The 22,234-nt window shown below is 48.3% G+C and overlaps 2 protein-coding genes across 3 annotated transcripts in view; one reads left to right on the top strand and one right to left on the bottom strand.

The window, feature by feature from the left end:
- Positions 1-3,238: 3,238 nt before the first annotated feature.
- EIF2B2 (eukaryotic translation initiation factor 2B subunit beta) lies at positions 3,239-12,906 on the bottom strand. The gene is made up of 8 exons (XM_078603847.1): positions 12,598-12,906; positions 10,796-10,916; positions 9,430-9,578; positions 8,541-8,704; positions 6,647-6,742; positions 5,898-6,035; positions 5,001-5,067; positions 3,239-4,001 (listed from the first exon to the last, which is right to left on the bottom strand). Exons 1-8 carry the CDS (start codon positions 12,755-12,757, stop codon positions 3,844-3,846), a joined length of 1,053 nt encoding a protein of 350 aa, XP_078459973.1. The 5' UTR covers positions 12,758-12,906; the 3' UTR covers positions 3,239-3,843.
- A 1,671-nt stretch (positions 12,907-14,577) lies between these two features.
- NPEPPS (aminopeptidase puromycin sensitive) overlaps positions 14,578-22,234 on the top strand; it is a 33,802-nt gene continuing 26,145 nt past the window's right edge. The window contains exons 1-3 of one of the 2 annotated variants that reach the window (XM_078603830.1): positions 14,578-14,797; positions 16,337-16,484; positions 21,722-21,806. In XM_078603830.1, coding sequence (XP_078459956.1) covers positions 14,691-14,797; positions 16,337-16,484; positions 21,722-21,806 — 340 coding nt within the window. In that variant the 5' untranslated portion in view covers positions 14,578-14,690. Of the gene's footprint in view, positions 14,798-15,053; positions 15,273-16,336; positions 16,485-21,721; positions 21,807-22,234 lie in introns of those variants that run through there. The other variant, XM_078603838.1, reaches the window with a different exon arrangement.

Here is a 22,234-nt window from a genome sequence, read left to right as displayed (position 1 = left end):
GGCCCACCATTGTTTTTAGATCCCCCGCGTTCCCAATGCGGGCAGCTGGCCCTGGTGAAACCAGGCTCGCCAAGGACGAGCGAGCGAGAGAGGGAGGGAGAGGTGACGATGATCTCAGCCTAAACACCAATGCCTGCACAAAACCTCACCGTGCGTTTTGTCCTCGATCGGACCTTGTCACCCCGCTCTGGCGACAGATCGACCCATTGGTAATTTGATTTATGGCTAAAACCGCCCTTCGCCAAGGAAGCGCGAACGCCGTTGAGTTTCAGGATCGGCCGAACGGATGACCCCCCCACCCCACCCCGAGTGTTTCTGTGGCTTCCACTTAGCCCCCATTGTGTCCTACAATAAAGCACGGGCTGCCCTTACACTGATGGAATTCTCAGAGCAAAGCCTTGACTTCAGCACTTTCCTTTTGTAGATCACTCCCCTAACCGTGATGTTATTGTCACGTTTCACTGTCGTCCAGTTTAGACAATCGCTTTGTTTTATTTATTTGTGCGACCGCCCCCTCGATTATCTGCGGTTTATGGGGGAGCAGGAGAGTGTCGGCGGGCGGCACGGATAAAACAAAAAGACGGAATAACGCAGAACCCGTGTCAATTTGGCAAAGCCATTGTGTCCATTACCAACCTTTAAGGGTCGCGAGGACACGGACCTACGCGATCTCTCGCCGACGTGATTGCGGTCACACGGGCACCCAGTCCCCCAGACCCCCTCGACGATCGAAAGGAGTCGCAAAAAATACAAAGCGGCGGCGGCGCGTGCGAGAGACGCAAACGAGGACCGTTAATCTGCCCGCGGATAATCGAGTTGAGGTTTATTTCTCCCCCTTCCCCGCCTGTCGTCACCGCACTGCGTTTCCCCATGCCGTGAATGGTCGGAGCGTGGCTGCCGCCGTGCGTTGTGGTTCGCGTCTCTGCTTCTTCCCACTTCCCGCTCGACATCGTTTCTCAGGCCAGAACGGCGGCGTGCGCTCACGGTGTTCGGCCACGTGCGCTCGCTGTGTTCAGCGGCCTCACCGTTCCTGCCCTCGGGGGCGCGCGGCGACCACCTGCTCAAGGAGTTGGCGTCGGACGTGGGTTTTTGTTCTGATGATTATCATCATTATTACAACAGATCGAGGTTTTGCAGAGTTGGGCACTGCTCCGCGTTTGTTCCGCCCTGCGTCGTTATCAAGGGGGTGTGGGTGGGAGGGGGAATGAAACGAGTTTCGTATGTAGCGTTTAAAGAAAATATGCAAAATACAACCAAAATGATGAAAACCATGCGTTGGCGAGCTTAAGTATGAGAGGCAATGCTGAATGTCGTATGGTAAATGTGTAACGCATAAATGGGTTTTTAGTAACCGTGCGTTAATTTGTGGTTGTCCTCGTATTACCGTTGATGTAATATATTATAAGTCTTCCCGATGGTGACTTTGCCAGGCACAGATTTCCACTCACAATGAGGCTATAACCACAAAGGTCATGTTCCATGTTCCATGTTCAAGTCCATCTGCAAAATTAATGCATGCTCTTATGACAGCGCTCCCAGCAATGGAAACCCACTAGATAAGGCAACTTGCTGGAGTGAAGATGTTCTGCTTCGATGGACTTTCATCCAGATTCAGGACTGTCGGTCAGTTCTTGGTGATGCATGCTGGCGCATACTGGTAGTTGATTGAAATGTGGAGTTGGTAAATACCAACCGATGCATCGATTTGGCGATTAACTTATGCTTCGGTCGCACCTGCAGGACGCACGTGTAGAATCACGTGACATCACGGTTTTTTCAATGTACGCGTTTCACGTAACGGGTTCGTACGACCAGTGCATCCACTCGAGGCGCTTAATTCGCTGCAAATCAATCCTTGAATCGATCAATCATGATCATTTGCCGAGTAACTTCCGCAATAACCACCGGTGTTCTGGACTTCTCACAACACGGAGCTTTTCCAAGGGCCTTGTATTCTCCCAACCCGGTACAACCAGCGCCCTTCGCGTAATCACTCCGTCAAAGATCGCTAGCGCCCACGGATCCCCATGAAAAACGTGTAAACCCCCCGGGAGGTGCACGCAGCGACAGCGCAGCGAGCAACAAACGTGGCGTGAACCCGCGACGCCGCGCACGGTCACCATCGGAAGGACGGAGCGACGGCCACGGCGAACGACGACGGGAAGGCGCTTGGGGCCGCGTGTCTCAAAAGTCGATTTTAGGGCAACGGTCAACACCATTAAATGGGCATTTACTAGGAGCAACTACGGCAACTGGGTACGGCGGTGGCACAGTGTGACGGGTTCTGTATGGCCGATGAAAACAGAGTTTGTGCAAGTGTTTTTTTCACGAATGCTCTCCAGAGTGCACAACAACCCCTCGGGTCGTCAGGCGACCTCTGGTGATGATCCGATTGGAAGTTTCCACCGCCACGCCGGCGATTTGCTCAAATTTCAGGTCACGGCATTTTTTCGCAGAGCAGAAAACGGTCGCAAGTGCTGCCAACGAGGTCTGCTGGCGACAGATTGCCCTCGAAAAAATCCCCGGTTGCGTCATGGTCTTCAGAAGGGAGCGCAGAGCGGGCGAGAGCAAACGGTGCGTGAGCGGAGAGGTCCAGGCGGACGACCAGGCACGTCCTCCATCCCTGGCAGGCTTCGTTCCCCTCTCAAACCAATTGAGCGACACGCCGCTCGCTTCGTTCCTTGTCGCCTCGCGACAGCTCGCCAACAAACAAAACGGGCCACTCGACTCCTCGACCGCTTCACCCGACCCCGAGGGTCACGCTGCGGGAGGAGTTCGATCCTTCAGGCGCCGGCCTCTCGCCGCTGCAATCCTCTGCCGTTGTTTTTTTTTTAACGACGCCCCGTGGTTTTATTTTCTTTTAAAAGTCAAACTACCGGCGGGGTCCTCTACACACTCGTCTTGTCGCTCCGGTCGGGAAAGAATCTTTCCGCGCAAGCTGTGAAGTTTGGTGGTGTTTTTGTGGGTCTTGGGGAAAGTGCATGCTGTTGTGCCCGACTGGTAGGGGAGGGCGGTGGGGCATCTGTGACGCCTGCAGTCTTTTCTAGTTGTTAAAAACAAACGTTCCCCCCTCAACACGCTGATTTGTCGTCAATATTGTTACCGCACCGTTAGCCATTACCACTTCTTATATATTACAAACGATATACATACTGTAACATTGTGCAATATGTTTGTGATATTGTGAGGAGATAAAAGTGCTTTACACAAAAAAGAAATCCAAGTCCCGCAAGTCCAATGGTTTTTCCTCTTTTATTTTCGTCACACTCTACACGAACGCGATATTTGTGTGCGTGTCCACGTATTGGTTTGCGACGTGCGTGATGGTTTACTCCACCGAAGGGCGCATCTCCTCGGCACGTGCCACATCTGACTTGCGTGCAAGTGCTCACCGATGCCTTGAAATGCGAAGCCGTTCGAGCGCGTTCACGTCGCACGCGGGACGTTCGTCTAACGAGCGTCTCAGCCGAGGGCATGAGGCGGCGAAGACTTAAATCGTAACTGCGGAGGTGCCCGTGTTGATCCTTGGTTGGGTAAACACCGTGGCTTGCCAAGCGTTGTTGAATGGGTGCGGCTTCGAGGTGGCCAGGAAGATGGCAGCGCTGTCACCCCCCTCGTATGCGTGGGGGTTTTCTCCGGCGGGTGCAGGTTACCTCTCAATTGCGAAACACGCTTCACAGGTAATAGCCAACGCAAAACAAAATTATTTTTAGGTTTATCCTGCGTAAATCAGTGGCTGGGGACATCCAAGGGAAGATCAAGCTCCGTGAAGGCGAGCGATGACTCGCGGCGCACAAACGCGCGGTGGAGTTTTGCACTTCTCGGTTTCCGTAAAGGTACGGGTCACAGGTCGTGGTCATCCGGATGGTAGAGCTCGCTCATGAGGCGGTAGATGTAGGAAGGCGCATTGCCCCCGATGTTGGAGATGAAGAGGGTGATGAGCTCGGGAGGGACGTAGTCGAACACGGGACAGTAGACGCTCACCTTGGAGAGGATCTCGCCTGCAAGGACAACGGGGACACACGTCAACAGTGCCCCTCGCTCGAACAGGTGAGCTATGCAAAATAAAAATAGGTTTTACCCTTTCTGGAAATAAAACAGGTGTGTTAAGATGTTCCAACACCAACTAGATAGCTTTTGCAAGCAATCAGGTCTACATATAACCATACTTGTGGTGAACATGGAAACAAACATGCTCTGATGATATACATGCATTGCCTTTGAAAGTGATTGGCAGGTGAGGAGGGCCTACTGGAATTCACCGGGTCTTTTGTATGTCTGTTGAACTTCTTTCGCACCGTACGTAGCCAACCGGGCTCATCGGAGACCTTGTTAACGTTGTAAGAATGCATACCTTGTATATTCGTTTACCAATCTGAAGCTGGGGTAAATGTTCAATTTGGGACTGACGGTCAGCGCTGTGACACAATGACCCACTCTCGCGAATGACATCATCAGCAGGCCGATGCGCACTCCTTCGTTTATGGATAATTATCTAAAGACAAGCCAGTGTTAGTGTGGCCATGCAACCCAAACTATGGACCCGCACAAGTAAACCAATGTAGTCTGCGTTCCTTCAATGGAGGAATAGCAAAAGCACGAGCTCTCTCCTGAAGCTAGCATGGCTAGCAACCCTCGACATCACCATTAATCTCTTGAACAATGCCACGCGCTGGAATGGGGTCGTTAATGGTTACAGGAGATAATGCACTCCTTATGTTCTTGCTGAAGTTATAGATTCTTTTGAACAAAATATTGAGCTCACCAATCACTTGCCAATTAAGTTGTTAAAATGTATTTCAAGGATGATTTAATTGCAAATGTTTCATGGCGCATTCAGCTGACTCTGAACTAAAACATTTATGGGTCTAAATATTTTTCCATTTGTATAGGTGCTTTTTGTTTTCATTAAAAGTCCGGCACTTTTTTCCCATCCCTCCTCCAGCAGAGCAATGTGCAAATAGGCAGCATGGGCACCTGGGTCACAGGGTGACACTCACCTTCCGAGAAAGGCAGCACCTCTTGGGGAGAGACAAATTTGTGGAACGCATCGTGTTCATTCGGAAACTAGAAAAAAACAACATTTCTTGCGGTGAGTGCTCAGAACAATGACAAACGTCTTTTTTTGTTTCACAGCCTGACAAAACCTAGGTTTATTGTAAGGAGTGTGTCAACATGAACTGTAACGGTCAAAAAATTGTCTCGACCCGCAAATCCGGAGGTGAAAATGTAATGATTCTCAGCTGACAGGGATATTTGGACTTGGCTGAAGCTGACCACCCTTTAAGCCTCATCGATCGTGTTCAGAACTTCTCAAAATAGAATTCTAGACGTGGCTGAGTATCTAGGCATGCCAGCACTATGTCAGACCATCAGAGCAACGAGCCTGCACTGCTCACATCTTGGGTTTGAATCTGGGCAGTCATCAATAATAAAACAATGTTCATAAGTTAAGTGAGTCAGTCTGGTCACCAATGACTCCACAAAAAAACACATTTGGGTGTTGAATTCAGTTAATTCGAGCTCCGGAAATTCCGATTTTTTTTTTTGGTTAGAAGTGAGATTTGCACTCTTGAGAACTTGTAAAAGGTGTGCACCTGGTATTGCTAAAGAGGCCGACTGAAGGGGGACGTCAGAAGTAGTTCCATGACATCTGCAAAGACCTTTCTCCAACATTGCCACTAGCTGTGACATATTATGGACATAACACTGGTGATCCAATTGGAATAGAAATTAAAGTAAAATTAGGAAAAATAAACAAAAGCAAACGAAACTGTTATCCACGGGCTGCGGTGCATCAGCTTTTAAAGTCGACGTCGGGTAAAGCCTCCGCTCGCACTTCCTGCCGGAAAGGATCGTGCGTGTGTGCGTGCGGTCGTGCGTAGGTGCGTACGTACCTGCGGCGAGAGCTTGTACATGTGTGCGCACACGATGACCGGCGTCGAGTAGTGCTTGGCGGCCAGGGCGAGCGTCTGAGCGCCGTTCACGGCCTTCAGACCCCCGTTGGCGAGCACCGTGTGCGTCCCCAGGATTACCTGCGCATGGCAGCGGGCAGCATGTTCAATCGGTGCGAAGAACGTCCTACAAAGGCCCACCGAGGACAGAAGGCCTCCAACCCTCATGAATATTCAACTGAAAGAAGTTTTCCGCTCCGGCAGCAAAGGCCAATAACAATGGCAACGGGGGTATGAGTTGAGCAACGTCATCTAGACACGTAACGTCTCACCCTCCCAGTGCTGCGATGAATTGTTACGATATGGGGTCACGGTCCCATTTAATAATCCAGAGCATGTTGATCATTTTCCCCGTATTGTTTCCATATCTAATTATTTTTCTCCCGACTCGTTTGTACGGTAACGTTCACATGATTATCTAACATGCAATAGCATATCATCAGCATGAATGGTAAATAATAGATTCTTACACGCGACATTTGATGCATGCATCCACCATGCACGTAACGTGAGCATGAGAGAGAATTTGAATCGATGCATCGTTAAATGCCTCCACCCATAGGGTTTGTATTTTAACAAACCCACTTAAACGTGGAGCCGCATGCTGTCCTACCACTCGGTGTGCCGAGGCGTTTGTTTGCATTGCTCATCGACGCAAGCATCACAAGGGCTTGGGAGTGCGGGCTGATTACCTTGTTAACTCTGGACATCATCGCAAATATAGCAGCGTCTGTGATGAGCGTCGTCTCAATGCCGACTTTAGCCAAGCTCACCGCCAGCTTTTGACCCTGTAACGATCGGACGTCTGTGTTATTCGGTGCCATTTCAAATGAGAACGGGGAAAAAAACAAAACATCCCATGCACAGCTTTCACCTTTGCAAAAATGACATGTTTGGTTTGTCGTTAAATCTGGCTCGTGAAGACGTGTTTTATTATGTAAGCGTGATGGAGAGCGAAATGGACTGTGTGCGCTTGTGTGTAAAGGGGCGTGGAGTGTGGATGGGCACCCGTGCGTGAATTCGCGCGGGCGTGCATCTGCGCTTGTAAAGCGTGAGCATCTAGGAGAGCGCGCGTGCTCGTGCCTGTTCACATGACCGTCAATGCAGGGGCGGGCGGTGTGGGTGCCCACTCAAGGGCGAGTGTTTTTGCATCTGGCCCGATCTCATGAGTTTAGGATCATGTGCGTGCACTCAGTGGGCATCTGAAAAACAAATACGCTTTTGTGTATCAGTGCGAGCTACGGAGCCCAACGGTGTGTGTAAACAACAAGCCGCTGTGCTTTAGCGTGCAGATGTACTCTGCTGCACACAACAATTATCATTATTAATTGCACTCTGTACCGAGTATTATGGACACTTGTGATCATTTAGGGTTTTAAGAACGTTGTCTATTAGCAACAAAATAAATAAGCAGACAATACGTCTCCTCCTTGTATCTGTTCCTCCACGTAAACATGTATTTGTTATCCTGCCCATCAACTATAAGGCCTTCTGGAAGTGTACATTATTTCAGCAGCAATGGTGCAATACAAGAAAACGCTTTCCCGGTTTTGACACACAGCATCAGCAACATCAGGGTTGCTTGAACGAATGCTGCTGAACAGTCAGATGGTAGAGCTCCGGTTCACCCTGCCACGTGTAAGTCTTTGTGGCCATTACGCAAACAAGGGTGTGAAGCCCCGCAGGTGTGCGCCTGCTATGTAGAGTTTCACATTAAATGTTCTAGATGTAGGATTGAAAAAATAGAATTTAATATTTTAATACTTCAATGTGATCACTTAATTTGCTAATTGTAATAATGTATATTCTTGGTTCTTTCGGTAAAGTCACGTTGAAGAGAAACAATAAAATAAAAAATATATAAAACAAGCAATCATCATCAGGTGGGAAAACCACAGCAAGAAAATTTGAAGAAAAAAATCGAAACGTCGTGAGAATTGTATTGTTTAATAGTTTTATTATTTTATTATTTCCCTTCTACGTGACTTTACCGAAAGAACCAAGAATATGAATCCCTGCAGTCACGAAAGCTTTCAATCAAAATGTAACAATGTAATAACAGTAAAACAATTATTTGACGAGAAATATTTTTATTTTGTAATTATTTAAGCAAAACTGACGTGGTGTGATGGCATTTTTGGTGGGGAAATAATGGAAGTAGTGCCAATGATGACATCATTTCCTGTGACATTCTTCTGCTCAAAGCAAAACTTTTTTTTTAGGATCGTCCCAATATTTTGGAAAATGTCCACGTGTGTGAGCATGCTCATGAAGGACGCGAGTGGTCAATTGGAGGCAGTCGCTCTCCAACAACGGAGGCCAGAGGAGCAACGCTCACGAGCGGAGGGCCAGGCGGCTAAAATGCAGCAAGTTGGCACAGCAGGGGGCACAGCTGGTGAATCTGCCAGTCATCTCAGTCAACCCATGGCACCCCAGTCAGTCCCGTGACCTCCTATCAGCGAGCCTTTGACACTTCACGTGGCCTCAGTGCACCTAGCCTGGCACAGGGGCCGTGGTGACATCACCGTCGCTTAGTGGCGAATGGCGGGTATTAGAATTGATGCGTGCACGCACGCACGTACGTACGTGACAGAACGGCGCACACTCGGCCACGATGACGTGGAATTTGCGCTTGCGAGCTGCTTCCTTGAGAAACGCGTCCACGGTGCGGGACATGCCCATCGTCATTATCACCTCGTTGGAATGAATGTGCTCCAACGCCTGCATAGCTATGTTGTCCACACTGCCCTCTGCATCGAGATGGGGGAAGGCACGGGAACAGAGGGAAAGGGAGGCGAGAAATGGTTGCAGGTTGAGGGTGAGTAGATATATCTGGTAAGAGCAGCTGTGTTTGCAGATGGGGTTGTGGAATTATAAGTGATATTTTCAAGTCCCATGAGTATCAATCATGGTATATTTCATGCTATCATTTGCATGCTGCACAATAGCTGTGGATAAAACGATATCATGCACTGGATGACATCTTGGTTATCTTTTCTAGATGTGAAATATATTATTTGGCAGGCTGTGAATGACGTCACGCATCACCATCATCTCCATATGACCAGTGTTCCCTTATAGCAGTTTGGCCTACAGAGAACATTGCTACCATATCAAAACTTCACAATTCATGACCCACTCACATCATTACCCACATACATTTTCAAGTACAGAAAGATTACACAATATTGTGTGCAAGAGGTCATGGTTGTGGGTGGGAAGGGGTCATGGATGTACTGCGTAGGTTATACAGTCGTGTCTTCGGGTTATACCACGTGGTGTTTGACTCCCAAGTGCTCAGAGCTTCGTCAACGACTGAATATGCAGTTCCTGAAAAGCTCCCAGCGCGCGAATAAAGACACTGGGCATCAAGCAAAGCACCACGCGGTACGACCCGGAGACCGTTCAGACAAATCGTGGTTCGGTTGTGGGCAGTCACGGTAGGTAGCGGGAGGGAGGCAAGCGGGTGTCTGACCGAGCTCCAGGAGCAGCTCGTTGATGGCCTCGATGACGATGGGCTTGAGCTGGCTGTAGCTGCTGCTGAAGTCGTCGCTGTGCTGCCCGGCAGTGAGCAGCTTGTGCAGCGATTCCTGCGGGTCGCCTTCCTCGCTGTGGCCCCGCAGCCTTCGTCCCAGCAGTGTCAATGTGATCGGCATTTAGTATTTGTTAGTTTTTATTTTAGTCAGGCCTTAGTCTTAGGATGTCATTTAGTCATTCTCTTAGTCGAGTCGGCCTACGTGTTAAACCCACTCTTAGTTGTGGAACACATTCATCAGAAACACTGCTGTAAAATAAAACATGTATAAGAGGCAACATTTTGGGTAATGACCTTCTTCATTGCACTTGGATCTTCTTCATGTGCTATGAAGGGCCATTTCCCAAAATGTAGCCCGTTAAATAAATATTTTTAAGGTAGTTATTGATGAATGTGTTGAGTTGTTTTGTGAATTGGGCTTGTGCACCACTGCAAATGCACCATAACCAAATAATTCGTTCAAGTTATTGAATGCTAGTGTGAGGTGCACGATATTTTCAATCCCCCCAGTATAATCTGGTCTGCCAATAAGTGAACTCAGGAAATATTTTTTGTAAACATATATTAAATTACCACTTTTGGTCTTCCTCGGAGCACTGCTGTCTCTAGCATCAATACATTATCTTAAGCTGCAACTTCATTTAGAAGAGTTAATTTCGTCTTGCAATCGTCAGTCAAGCTTTGGTCTTTGGTGGGTATCAGTGAATGCCATTGTCACACTTTTCATCCTCTCATAATCGTTGACTAAAACACAAGATGAAAAATACTTTGCTCACGAATACTTTCATCGCCGATTTCGTTAACAACAAAAACAGCGCTTCTTCGGATCGGGCCCAAAGCGACGAGGTGTCTCGCGAGCGAGGAAAAACTTCGGAGATGGCGCGGGCCGACTACCCCACCCTGATTACTAATCTAGTATATAATTACAATAACCCCCCCTCCTCAAATCGTTGCACCTGATGAGTTAATGAGTTAATGATGACGTCACCCTGCTGCTGCTCTATATAAGAACGGGAGACAGAGCAGAGCCTCACCATTCTGGCGAATTGCCCAATGATGCTGGATGCAATTACCAGCGAAACGTCGTACTGAAATTGTAAATGCTGTGGTTTCACGCTTCAACACACCAGTGGGCTAAAGCAGTGAACTATTTGTCTTTTGTCAACGTGACACTTTTTTACTGATTGGCCGTGTCGGGTGGTGGAGGGTTACGACACATTTATAAATAACGCGATCTAAACCCAAAAACGTTGATTATGAATAATATTGGTCGCGAAAGCCTACGTGTTAAACTACCCCACCCTACCTGGCGTACTCCTCGCGGACGATCTTGAGCACGCGCCGGGTCATGTTACCCAAGGCCGTCTCGGAGGGCTGGGCCTCGGCCATGCGGCGTCCCACGGAGCGGATCACGTCCATGAGCTCTCCTGCCGGCACAGCAAGCGGACAAAGCGAAGACGCAGCGGAGCGCCCACCGTTTACGCGTGTCCACACATGCAGTCCCTTGCGTGCAGGTTTGTGTGGGCACGCGTGAGCTTCCCGTCAATGGGTCCCAACGTCTGTGTCCCTGGTGTATCGCTCAGTATCGAGGGCATCGTGAGGATGGCATGCGAGCAAATTGGTAAGCGCATTGAACTACAAACTCCCAGACATCGAGGTTGAATTTTTGGCCACAGTTAACATCAATGGCAAATTATATTTGAACCATTCCTGGGCTTCCCTTTGGTCGACTCAGCATTAAATTAGCACCTGGTGCTAAGTGTAAGCATCATCACTGGGGAAACAAAGACAACTCGGCATCGGGCTGGCCACACCACCCTCTTGCACTGTGCTGGTTTCCACAGCAGTCTAAAATGCCCGAGAGGTTTGTCATTCACTGCCACCGAGCATGCGGCGTGTAGCGGTGACGCATTGGTATCGTGGCACCGCGCTAGAAGCTCGTAGGGATCGGTTGGACTCCTGGCCATGGAGAACACCGTGGACACGAACTGTGTATAAGGTCAACTCCAAGTGAATGCCTCCGTATATGCCCAGCTAAAACAACGTCTCACCAGTGAACCCACGTCTGCCATTCCCCGTGGGTGTGCATGTACTGCCCCCCCCACCATGCTCATCTCTCTCGTGTCCCCCCCAGTTCTCCTCTGCCACCCCAACCATCATTACCCCCCCTCCTCGCCACCTCCTTCAATCCCCGTGCCCTCTTTTTCCTGCTCTTTATCTGCGGGTCTTTCCCTTCGCCCGTCTCCATCTCCTCACGCATCATCTCACCTCTCCCACCCTGTTCACCCCCCCGCCACCCAGGCTCCCATTTAACCACTCATCGGCCTAGCCCCCTCGTTCAACTGAATTCCTCACATCCCAAGTGTCCCTTAACCCCAACACTGCCTCCCTCCCCTGCTTACCCCCCAGACCCAAACCCCAGTCCACCTCATCCTAAACCCGTCACGCTCTCGCTCGCCGCTCGTTACACGCGTGCCCCCCCCCGTACCCACGTGCCCCCCCCCCTTTACCCGCGTGCCCCCCCCGTACCCACGTGCCCCCCCCCCCTTTACCCGCGTGCCCCCCCCGTACCCACGTGCCCCCCCCCTTTACCCGCGTGCCCCCCCCCTTTACCCGCGTGCCCCCCCCCTTTACCCGCGTGCCCCCACCCCCCTTTACCCGCGTGCCCCCCCCCCCCTTTACCCGCGTGCCCCCCCCCCCTTTACCCGCGTGCCCCCCCCCCCCTTTACCCGCGTGCCCCCCCCCTTTACCCGCGTGCCCCCCCCCCTTTACCCGCGTGCCCCCCCCCCTTTACCCGCGTGCCCCCACCCCCCTTTACCCGCGTGCCCCCCCCCCCTTTACCCGCGTGCCCCCCCCCCCTTTACCCGCGTGCCCCCCCCCCCTTTACCCGCGTGCCCCCCCCCCTTTACCCGCGTGCCCCCCCCCCCTTTACCCGCGTGCCCCCCCCCCTTTACCCGCGTGCCCCCCCCCCCCTTTACCCGCGTGCCCCCACCCTTTACCCGCGTGCCCCCCCCCCTTTACCCGCGTGCCCCCCCCCTTTACCCGCGTGCCCCCCCCCCCTTTACCCGCGTGCCCCCCCCCTTTACCCGCGTGCCCCCCCCCCTTTACCCGCGTGCCCCCACCGTGCCTGCGCCACGGCTCTCCGCAGGATCGTGAGCGCGCCGAGCGCCACGCTCAGCGAGCCGGGCCCGGGCCCCGCGCCGCGCAGCTCCAGCACGAAGGCGTCCAGCCGCTCCGTCAGCTCGGGCTGCAGCTCCGCGGACGACATCCCGGGGCCGGCGAGCCTCAAAGTCCTGTAGCCCCCCACACGTCTCGTAGGGCCCCCCACACACGTCTCGTAGGGCCCCCCACACTTCTTGAAGGCCCAAACGTCCGGCACGAGACAGTAGTGGGATTATCGATTCGCGATTCCAGCACCTGCTCGGTTAGATTTTGGATCGTCGATTCGTTTTACGCCACATGGCTTGACGGAATCCCTGCCGTAGCTGCGAGGGTTTACATGAAAGGGGTGTAAAGATTTACCACCGCACCCACCCAACCAATTCCGATATTAAGCTTAGCGTTCCTGTTTCGAGTCAAAATTACTCTCCCAAGATGAACGGATTTTTTGGAATCGATTCCTGTGCATTTCAAATCCAGTTGGTGGAGGATTTGGGATACTGGATCGTACCGTGGGGCCTATGTGGCCTGCGATGTTTCCATCTGAGGCGGAAATATTTCTCCTTTACACTGTGAAGAGTTGCCACGGTTAGATGTTTCTTGCGAGGAGGACTTAACGGTTTCATTCACGTGAATCTGCAGCACGAAGATAATATGAACGGCACAGTAATCAACCCTATTGCGCCAATCGTGAACGTCGGAATCGATCTAATTCACAATAATGTATTGCCGAGGACAGCTTAAAAATCACCAACACCTATTATTATCGCGGGTGGTATAAGTTTAGAACATGGAAACTGCATTACGCCCTAAAAGGGGATAAAGTCATTTTTTTTTTATAATTGCTACGACTCAATGTGGCTTCCTTGGCTAGATACGTGATGATTATCATGGCACGTGGCATGAACATGTGCTGAGAATGGGGCATTGGCTCCACACATTGCCGATTACATTGTTCCTTTCAAGGCAGTGTTATTGAAAGTTGAGTTGCGATGTGTTTGTTGTTGGTTTGCGTTTGCGCACCACTGCCAACGCAACAGCACCACTACCACCACAGTGAACTATAGTCAATGTGACTGTGATATTTTATTGAGGGACTGTTATCTTGGTGTGGTCTGGGACTGTTTTGTTGTTTTTGCTGCCTTGCCCAATGTTGATAAATCCGACACAATGCATGTATTTTATTATTTATATTTAGTGACTTGTTTACAATGTTCTGTATTTTACACTCCCGTGTTTTTTGTATGTTTGCTGTTGTCACTTGCTCACCCGCCCCTACTGGGCTTGTGTTAGAAGCGCCAGATTCCATACCTTTCATTGTCTACCTTACGACCAATTCAGACCTTGTTGGTCACCCCGTGCCCTTATAAATGTCAACGTTCATCTTACAAAGTCCCATCACAAGGGAGAAACAATAGACACATTTGTTTGTCCGTATTGCAAACGGCTGCACGCCGTATGGGCCTGTAAACTCAATTTCCCTGTACAAGAATACGTGGTAACCCGTACGGGTTGACACGGTATGAGTCACCCACCCACACCTGTCACCCCCTTATTAGTGCCTACCTTTATTAAAGACCAACTCAGACCGTATTGTTCAACCCTCGCCCTTATAAATCTCAACGTGCATCTTACAAAGTCCCATCACAAGGGAAAACCATTTTTTTTGCCCGTATTGAAACGGTTGTATGCCGTATGGACCCGAACAATCAATTTCCCTGGACAAGAACACGGGGTATGGGTTGACGCGGTATGAGATTCTGATTCTTGTACGCATATGATGCTGTCCGGAGCACGTGGTGTCCATGTCGTTTTGGCGGCCATCTTACTAGGGGGTAGGCTCCAGAGTTGCTCGCGAGGATCCCCCACCCAAGATGGCCGCTAAACGCTCGGCTAAATCGTGACGCTATCACCCGCCGTCAGAACGTCGCAAATCTCCACTGGTGCCCTTACTCTCGGCACGACGTGCCCCTTAACGTTTTAGTTTTAATTGCACTGCTATAGTACACAGCATTTTCAAACCGACAACTTGTATATCAATTATGACCTTCACGATCCTGTTTAAAACGTTAGTGTTCAAGATAGCGGGCAGAGCCGGTGTTTGTAGGTCTCTTTTAGTCACCAACTACGCCGTGAGCAGCAACCAAAGGTAACAAAAAATGTGACAAAAAAGCCTCAACGCACAAAAAGTGTTAACTCATTGCTTTGAAAAATAAACCCACATTAACCAAACGCGTTGTTACGGGTCCTCACGCGGGTGATTAGATTCCCTACAACGGACGCGCGCCGATCGCCGCCCCATTGGCGGGGTGGGGGCGCGCGGCCTCTCGCGCCATTGGCTGACGGTCGCCGCACCAGCCAATGGGAGGGGGAGCGGGGCGCATGTGCGCTGGGAAAGGTGGACACCCCCCCGCAAGCAGCGGCAGAATCGGCGCCTCCACTCTCGCGTAGCCAGCTCCGTCGCGCACAGCGAGATTCGATTTGAACGCCAAACTCGATACACGTTTTAATCTCAGCTTGTTTAGTTAATAACTTGGGCGTGTTTGTGCGTCGTCGCCGCTATCGTTGGGCCGGATTTGTATCGCGGGAAGAGGCGGTAACAGAGGAGCAGACCCCACGTGCAGGTGTGTGGTGGTGGTGGTGGTTGTGTCTGCTGCTGCTGCTGCTGTCACCGCTCATTGTTGATGGTGGTGGTGATTGGTGATGATGGTAATGTTGATGGGGATTGGTGATGATGGTAATGTTGATGGGGGTTGGTGACGATGGTTTTGGTGAGTGTGCTGTTGGTGGAGGTGGTGACGGTGATTGGTGATATTTGTGGTGAAAGATGATGATAATATTGGTGGTGGTGGTGATGATGATGGTGCTGGTGGTGATGATGATGGTGCTGGTGTTGATGGTGATGGTGCTGGTGTTGATGGTGATGATTACTAGTGGTCGTGGTGGCGATGGTGTAGCTCATGAGGATGATGTTGGTCGTGGGATAATATTCGGTGATGCCGTATATGGGGATAATATGGGCTGTGATATGATAGTTGTGGTAGTAATGATGCTGCAGATGGTGAGGGCATTGTTGGTGATTATGGTGATGCAGCATATATAGTCGTGAAGGCATTGGTGGAAAGTGTGATGGTGGTAAGTGATGTTGGTTGTGATGATTAGGGTGGTGGTGCCAGAGTTTGTGAAAATATTGACCGTGATGGTGATGACAGTGGTGGTGATGTCATGGCGTTGGTGATAACGATGCACGTATTTGCGGTGGTGATGGTACTGATGGTAATGATACTATGATGGTGATCGTGGTGATGGATGAGAGTGGCGATTACAATATATTATATGATGGTGATGATGCTTTGAGTGTATTAAGGGTGTCAACGATGGTGCTGGTGATGAAGATAACATTGGCGGTGGTTGATGGTACTGATGTTGATGATGGTACTATAGCTCTGGTGGTGGTAGTTCCTGATGGTGCTTATGTGAGTGAGAATGGTGGTGATTTTGGTCGTGCTGACTAATATGTACATGGTGAGGTCACTGGTGTTACTGTAATTTAATGATGGTGGTGATAATAACTCGCATCATCTGGAGAGGGGAGTTATTATCTATATATCTTGTGTACATAATGATCTTTAGCCCCGGGAAATACCTACTGACACTGATGTTTGTGGTGGCACTGTGATGGTGACAGACAGGTTTTCCATTCACGCTACACCATGCCTGAGAAGAGGCCATTTGAACGGTTGCCGATGGATGTCCTGCCACTCAACTATGCGCTCACCCTCAAGCCCGATGTCAAGGATTCCACATTCGAGGGCCGTGAGGAAATCCTTTTGGAGGTATAAAGGGGGGTGATGAGGCTTTGTCCCGAGTCTTGTGGGTGGTTGCTGTTTGCTGTGGTGTGTCCATGCGTAAATGCGTGCCTCTACTTGTGTGTAACTCCGCCCTTCTGCAGGTTTTGTACTTTGGCCGTGTGTATGATGCCGAGGTCACGCATTAACAGCAGGGTCATAGCTTAGTCCAGTGTAAACTGTCCAGAGCCAGGTGAGGGGACAGTTGAAGTACCGTGTTTCTTTCACAAGAAGCTATAAAACCATGCAACAAAAAAACGTGTTTTTCTTTTTATAACAGCGATATGTTTGTAAGAAATCATATTCGTGGTTTCTTACAAATAATATCTAACCCTTCATTTCTCTTATACAGCAAAGAGTGTGACTTGGTATTGTTCTGCAGCCTGCTGCTGGAAAACTTGGCAGTTACAGACTGAAACCCATATAATACATAATGTCTTTGATTTTACCAAATAAGTGAAAGGTAGATGACATCGATTGGTGTGTATTTCATGTCTCGTAACGCTTCTTTTCGATGATACTCTTTAAGTGATGGTACTAATGGCATTGTAGCTTATTCTGGTCGTGTTATCCACGGTTTTAGGTTCAAACCTAACTGTGCCCTTTGGCTGGCGTTTTAAATAAGAATATGTTGTAGTGGTACCTAACTTGGCAAGGCGTTGTGATGACCTTATATGCTTGTCATTAGCTCATACCTAACTGCATATTTGTCACGATATTATCTAAGCAGTTTGAGAGAGGAGTGTTCATTGAGAGGCTTAAAAGATTCATGGACCCCAGTCCCCTTTCCAATGGCACTCTTTCCACCACACCTCCATATCCATGGAAAGACAAAAAAGATCCCCCATATAGCCAAACATACTTTTGGAGCGAGTGCTGTTAGCGAGCACCTTAGGAGACCAGTACTGCACATGAGGGAATGGGTGGCCAGCACCACGCCCAGCCACCTTTGTCTCCCTTGTTGCGATATTTACACACTGCACTTAGGTACTTATTTGAGGCTGAGTCGACCTGGTGTTGGCGGGAATCGAACCCTGTTCCCTGGGTATGTAGCAGTGTGCAGAAGCTGACTGAGCTTCAGAGTGGAAATTAACACGGGGCATTGTTGGAACTTGGCAAAGTTTACTGTTGTTAATTAATACACAAAACATCTACTGCATGCTTGCAAAAGCCCCCATAGACCCTTATAATATACTATATATGCCAATTTCTATATTTGCAAAGTGCTACTTTCCAACAGCTGCTTAAAAATGACAGAAAAATGCTTCATGCTGTCAAACCCCGAACCCACCCCCAGTCTAGGCAGCCTGCCCGTTCGCAGCCGGCACCCTGCTACCTAATACACCAATGGGTTGGCGCACAGTCCAGCAAAATAACGATGGGTATTTATAACTTACTTCCAATTGTATGTGCCCCTTTAGTTTAGCACGCACTTGCTAGACTGTTGCCTCTCGGTGATATTGCAGTCAGAGTGACCTCTGCCGAGCCCGAGATCACCTCAGGCTTGTGTGAACTTTGTAAATACGTATTCATTTATTGTGGCAGTAGGAGACACTTTTTAATAAAAAACGGAGACGTTTTCGGTCAAAAATTTGAATTGTGAAAGTGTATTTGCACAAGTTGAGGCTTTGAGGGTTCAGTGTGTGTGTGCGCCATGCAAAGCTGTGTGAGATGCATATATACAGACCTGTCAAAAGGAGAATGGTCGGCAGCGTACTTTCCTTTATTGGGGCTGTATCTAAGAGACGGCTTCATGCAGCCGGTGCTGATGTGGTTGTCGCTGTTATATTCCTTTGGTATATTCAATGCATTCAAACAGTGGATAACTCAAAAGTAGATTGGGTAAGGGTGCCTTGAAGTTGACAGAGCTATTGTTTTGTTGTTGTTAGTACTGCATTATGCTTAACAGATTCACATGAGCGTGTAGTAGTTTCAGGATTGTCTTGGTGGAACCTGATGAGGTAAACCTGAAAGAGGAAAGGCTACGTGACCACACCTTGCCCTGTGACAGCTGAGGCTGGAGGGTCTGAACTTGGAATGGACTTTTACTTTTTAGGTTGAACTCGTTGTACAATTTCCACTAGCAGCTCCGGAATTAACGTATTTAAAGCCCATGCTGCAGGGTTCCAGGAATGTAATAAGGCCGACAATTTGGGGCAGCAATGCCCCCGGGTGTGGCTATGCGGGGCGTGTCCTGCACAGTCGCAAGATTTTTAGTTTATTACATCGTTCGTAATCAACAGGTTGAGCAGATTATAATCGAGAACAGTAACACAAATTACTTTATGAGTAATGCCACTTTTTACGACTAGGGCTTCCAAAAGGCAAGGAAGTAATAGTACTCGGTATATTTATCATTATTTTGCTGATGGTTGGTGTGATTTTTTTATTTAAACATACAGTAATATCTATAAATGCAGTACATTCCATACTTTAAACACATTCCTGCGGAGGGAGCTGGTAGGAACGTTGGGTTGCTCGGTCAATGGCCAGGGTCAACGGTGGCGTGGTGTATTCCGCAAATATGCCCGACTGTGAGGGCGGGCACAAGCCGGCGTGAGTAAGTTAAACGTTGAGTTTTATAAGGGCACCACGGGGTGACCAGCTCCTCCCCACCCAGCCCCACCCCTCCTACCCCCCACCCAGCCCCACCCTCCCCACCCAGCCCCTTTCCACCCGCCCCACCCAGCCCCTCACCACCCTCCCCTCCCCACCCAGCCCCTCCCTCCCCATCCAGCCCCTCCCTGCACGACGGACGGACACAATAATCCCCTGTGGGCTGGTGTAACCAGGAGGTTCCTACCAGTATCACTAATAGATGATTGTATCTGTCATAGCTAGCACACCCTTTTAATTAAACCGTTACACATGTTCAGAATCTCTTAGCATGTTCCGCCAGCTCGTGTATAATTCCAGGTAATGTTATGTGATTACTTGATAGCGTGCCAGCTATCTGAGGTGCCTTTTACGTGCAAGCTTCACGAGTCTGGGCGTAAACATGGCAGTGGGAATATAACCTTGGCCTAGAGCCCAACATTTCAACCACTGCTCCACCAGAAGGGACTGTCTCCATCCCATAGTTAACCGATTAGCAGACACTCTTTATAAAGCACACCACAAGTACACATTGCAATTGAGCACATTCAATACCCATGTGGTCCCGAGTGAGCGTGCTGTGCCTTCACTAACTACAAATACACATATCAACACTGATCCGTTTGTTAGCGCTATATTAGTAACTTACAATTAGTGTTTAAAAAAAATATTTAGCAAATATAATGCATGATCTTGATTTACATTATAGCGGCGGTGTTTTCATGCCACAGATGTGACGTTGAACTTAATATGTAGTGCTGTAACATAATTATTGGTTTAAATTAGTCCCAGGGTTGTGCACCTTTATAAATAGGCATGTAATGAAGCAACAGTTCATTAATTAAAATTAATTTTTCCCTTTACAAATACATGCATCGAAATGTGTGTGTCAGAATAATAGTCTTTAGAAGTGAAGTGATATGCCATTGGAGCAGACAACACTATACAGGTGAGATAGGAACTAAAAGAACCAAAACAAATGAGTTGGTTATTCAACAACACATTTAACTTGTTATTCAATTCTGTCATTGAATGGTAACAGTTACATTTCTCCAGTCGTGGGTGGGAGGGGATGTGAATTGTTAAACGTCTCGTCAGCACACAAGACACCAGATGACACCACGTGTTTCATGATTTACTCTTCCAGTGATTTTACGGTCAACATTCCACGTCACACTTCGATTTAATATTTAATCGCAATTCTTACCGTTATGAAGCCCGTAATATCTCATAGCTGCGGGGGTTACCTAGCCCAGTCATGCACATTTAATTGTATGTGATTAGAAAATAATTAGTACTGCAACGGATAATTTAGATAATTTATTTAAATTCATTAATTGTTACATGCCTATATGATACAGAAAATTTTGTGATGGATCGCATTTTAGTGTTTTAATACCCCTCAGGATTATTTTTAGAGTTAATATTCCTAAAAATCGTGAAGCTGAGCTGTTGATCTGCAATTAATATCCCATAATAAATTCAAGTTACTGCTCCCAGGATAGACTGAGACTTGTGAAGCTGTAAGCTTATCTGGTTTTGAACATTGTTCTCATTTCGAAAGCCTGCCATGTGACCTGAGCCGCAAGCTTTATTTTAAAATATAAATATTTCATTTGCTATTTGGTCATACTCCCTGTTGGAGTTGTATCAAACGAATATTCCACCCATCTGTTCACTTGGGTTATCTCACTTCATGAATTGCACAAATGACTGGAGACCGTAAGGGCTAACGGGCACTTCTGCCTTTCTTATTGGAAGCAATTTTGTCTATAAAAGTGGAAGGATTTGCCTGGGGTTTGCTAGTAAAATTATTGACGGTGACATAATAAAAAAAGCTCTTAATTTCTAGGACTTTCATACACTCTCATATAATCAGTCTATTTCTGTGATCACAGCCTGGCGTTGTGCAAGTTAAATTGATCAGCCTTGCTAGTCCACGAGCCTCCTTGTTTGGAAATATGTAACTCGTTGGTTCCTGTCCCCGTTGTGCAGCTAACTTTATTCTCAGAGCCCCACCCTGGAGCCTGATAGCACCTCTTCCATATGAATGCCATCTTGAGATGCATGTTTGTTGAACTTTTTTTGTACCGTACATATCCAACCATGCTAATCGGAGGTGTGAGGGAAGGGATAACAAAAACATCCGTATGAACTATTAACCGTTTACCAATCTTAGTTATATACATTTTATTGATATATTGTTTTAACATAGTTCAGATCGTTTTCCTTATGTTATTCTGTTTTCACAGTTTGTTTACACCCATGCTTTTTTATTGTGTATTTTTTTACATCTGATAAAATGTTTCCCTTGCACAGTTGCGACCTAAAACATCTGCAGGAAGCATAACTTTTATTATGCTGTAGGGCTGAGTTCTTTCAGTTGCCGTCATATTCAACACTGCATGCAACTAACATCATTGCTGATGTGTTGTTATTGTAACCGGAGAGTTTTTGGTTGAAGTTTCAACTCACCGCGACGTTACATTTTTCCTTCGTTCTGGATTTAGCTTTTTCTCACCATGTAATTTGTACCCAGTTAAAAAAGACATGCAAACATTTTTCTTCGTGAAATGTATTTCAAAACTGGAAGTGAAAAGATTGACCATGAGCATCATCCGATTTTACAGGTGAAGCAACCAACTGGACAGATTGTGATGAACTGTGCCGACATTGACATCAACACGGCGTCGTACATTCCTGAGGGTGGAGAAGGTGAGGTTTCGTTATTGAGAAATGTCACAGACACTACAGATGCCTCTTCCTCCCTGTAGCTGCAGTCCAAGTAAAAAAATCAAAGTGACCCCATGCGCAAAGGAGTTTGGGGCAGTGGTCATCATGATCGGCAGTGTAATTGCTGCGTTACCATTTCACGAGCGAGTTTGTCCACAGGAAGACCACATTTGGCTTTCCACAGTGACACTGCAGTAGTTGTTGAATATGTGGACACCACCTGGGAGTGATTTATTTCAGAAGTGTGCCTGAATCAGAATTTCGCATTAGTCTTCCACCTTCCAATGTAATTTGAGGAAGTATTGTCCTGATATAATGCACAGTTCTAATAAATCAACACAGCCTTACAGATCGAGCTTCTACCATAGTTCAAGTGCTACTTTGAGTAGTTGAGCTAAGTGTGTTGCTGA

The sequence above is a fragment of the Lampetra planeri genome, chromosome 2 (assembly GCF_965212315.1).
Source record: "Lampetra planeri chromosome 2, kcLamPlan1.2.h2, whole genome shotgun sequence".
Lineage (NCBI taxonomy): Eukaryota > Metazoa > Chordata > Hyperoartia > Petromyzontiformes > Petromyzontidae > Lampetra > Lampetra planeri.
Note: the sequence above shows the minus strand (reverse complement) of the source record. Positions and strands in the feature narration are given on the sequence as shown.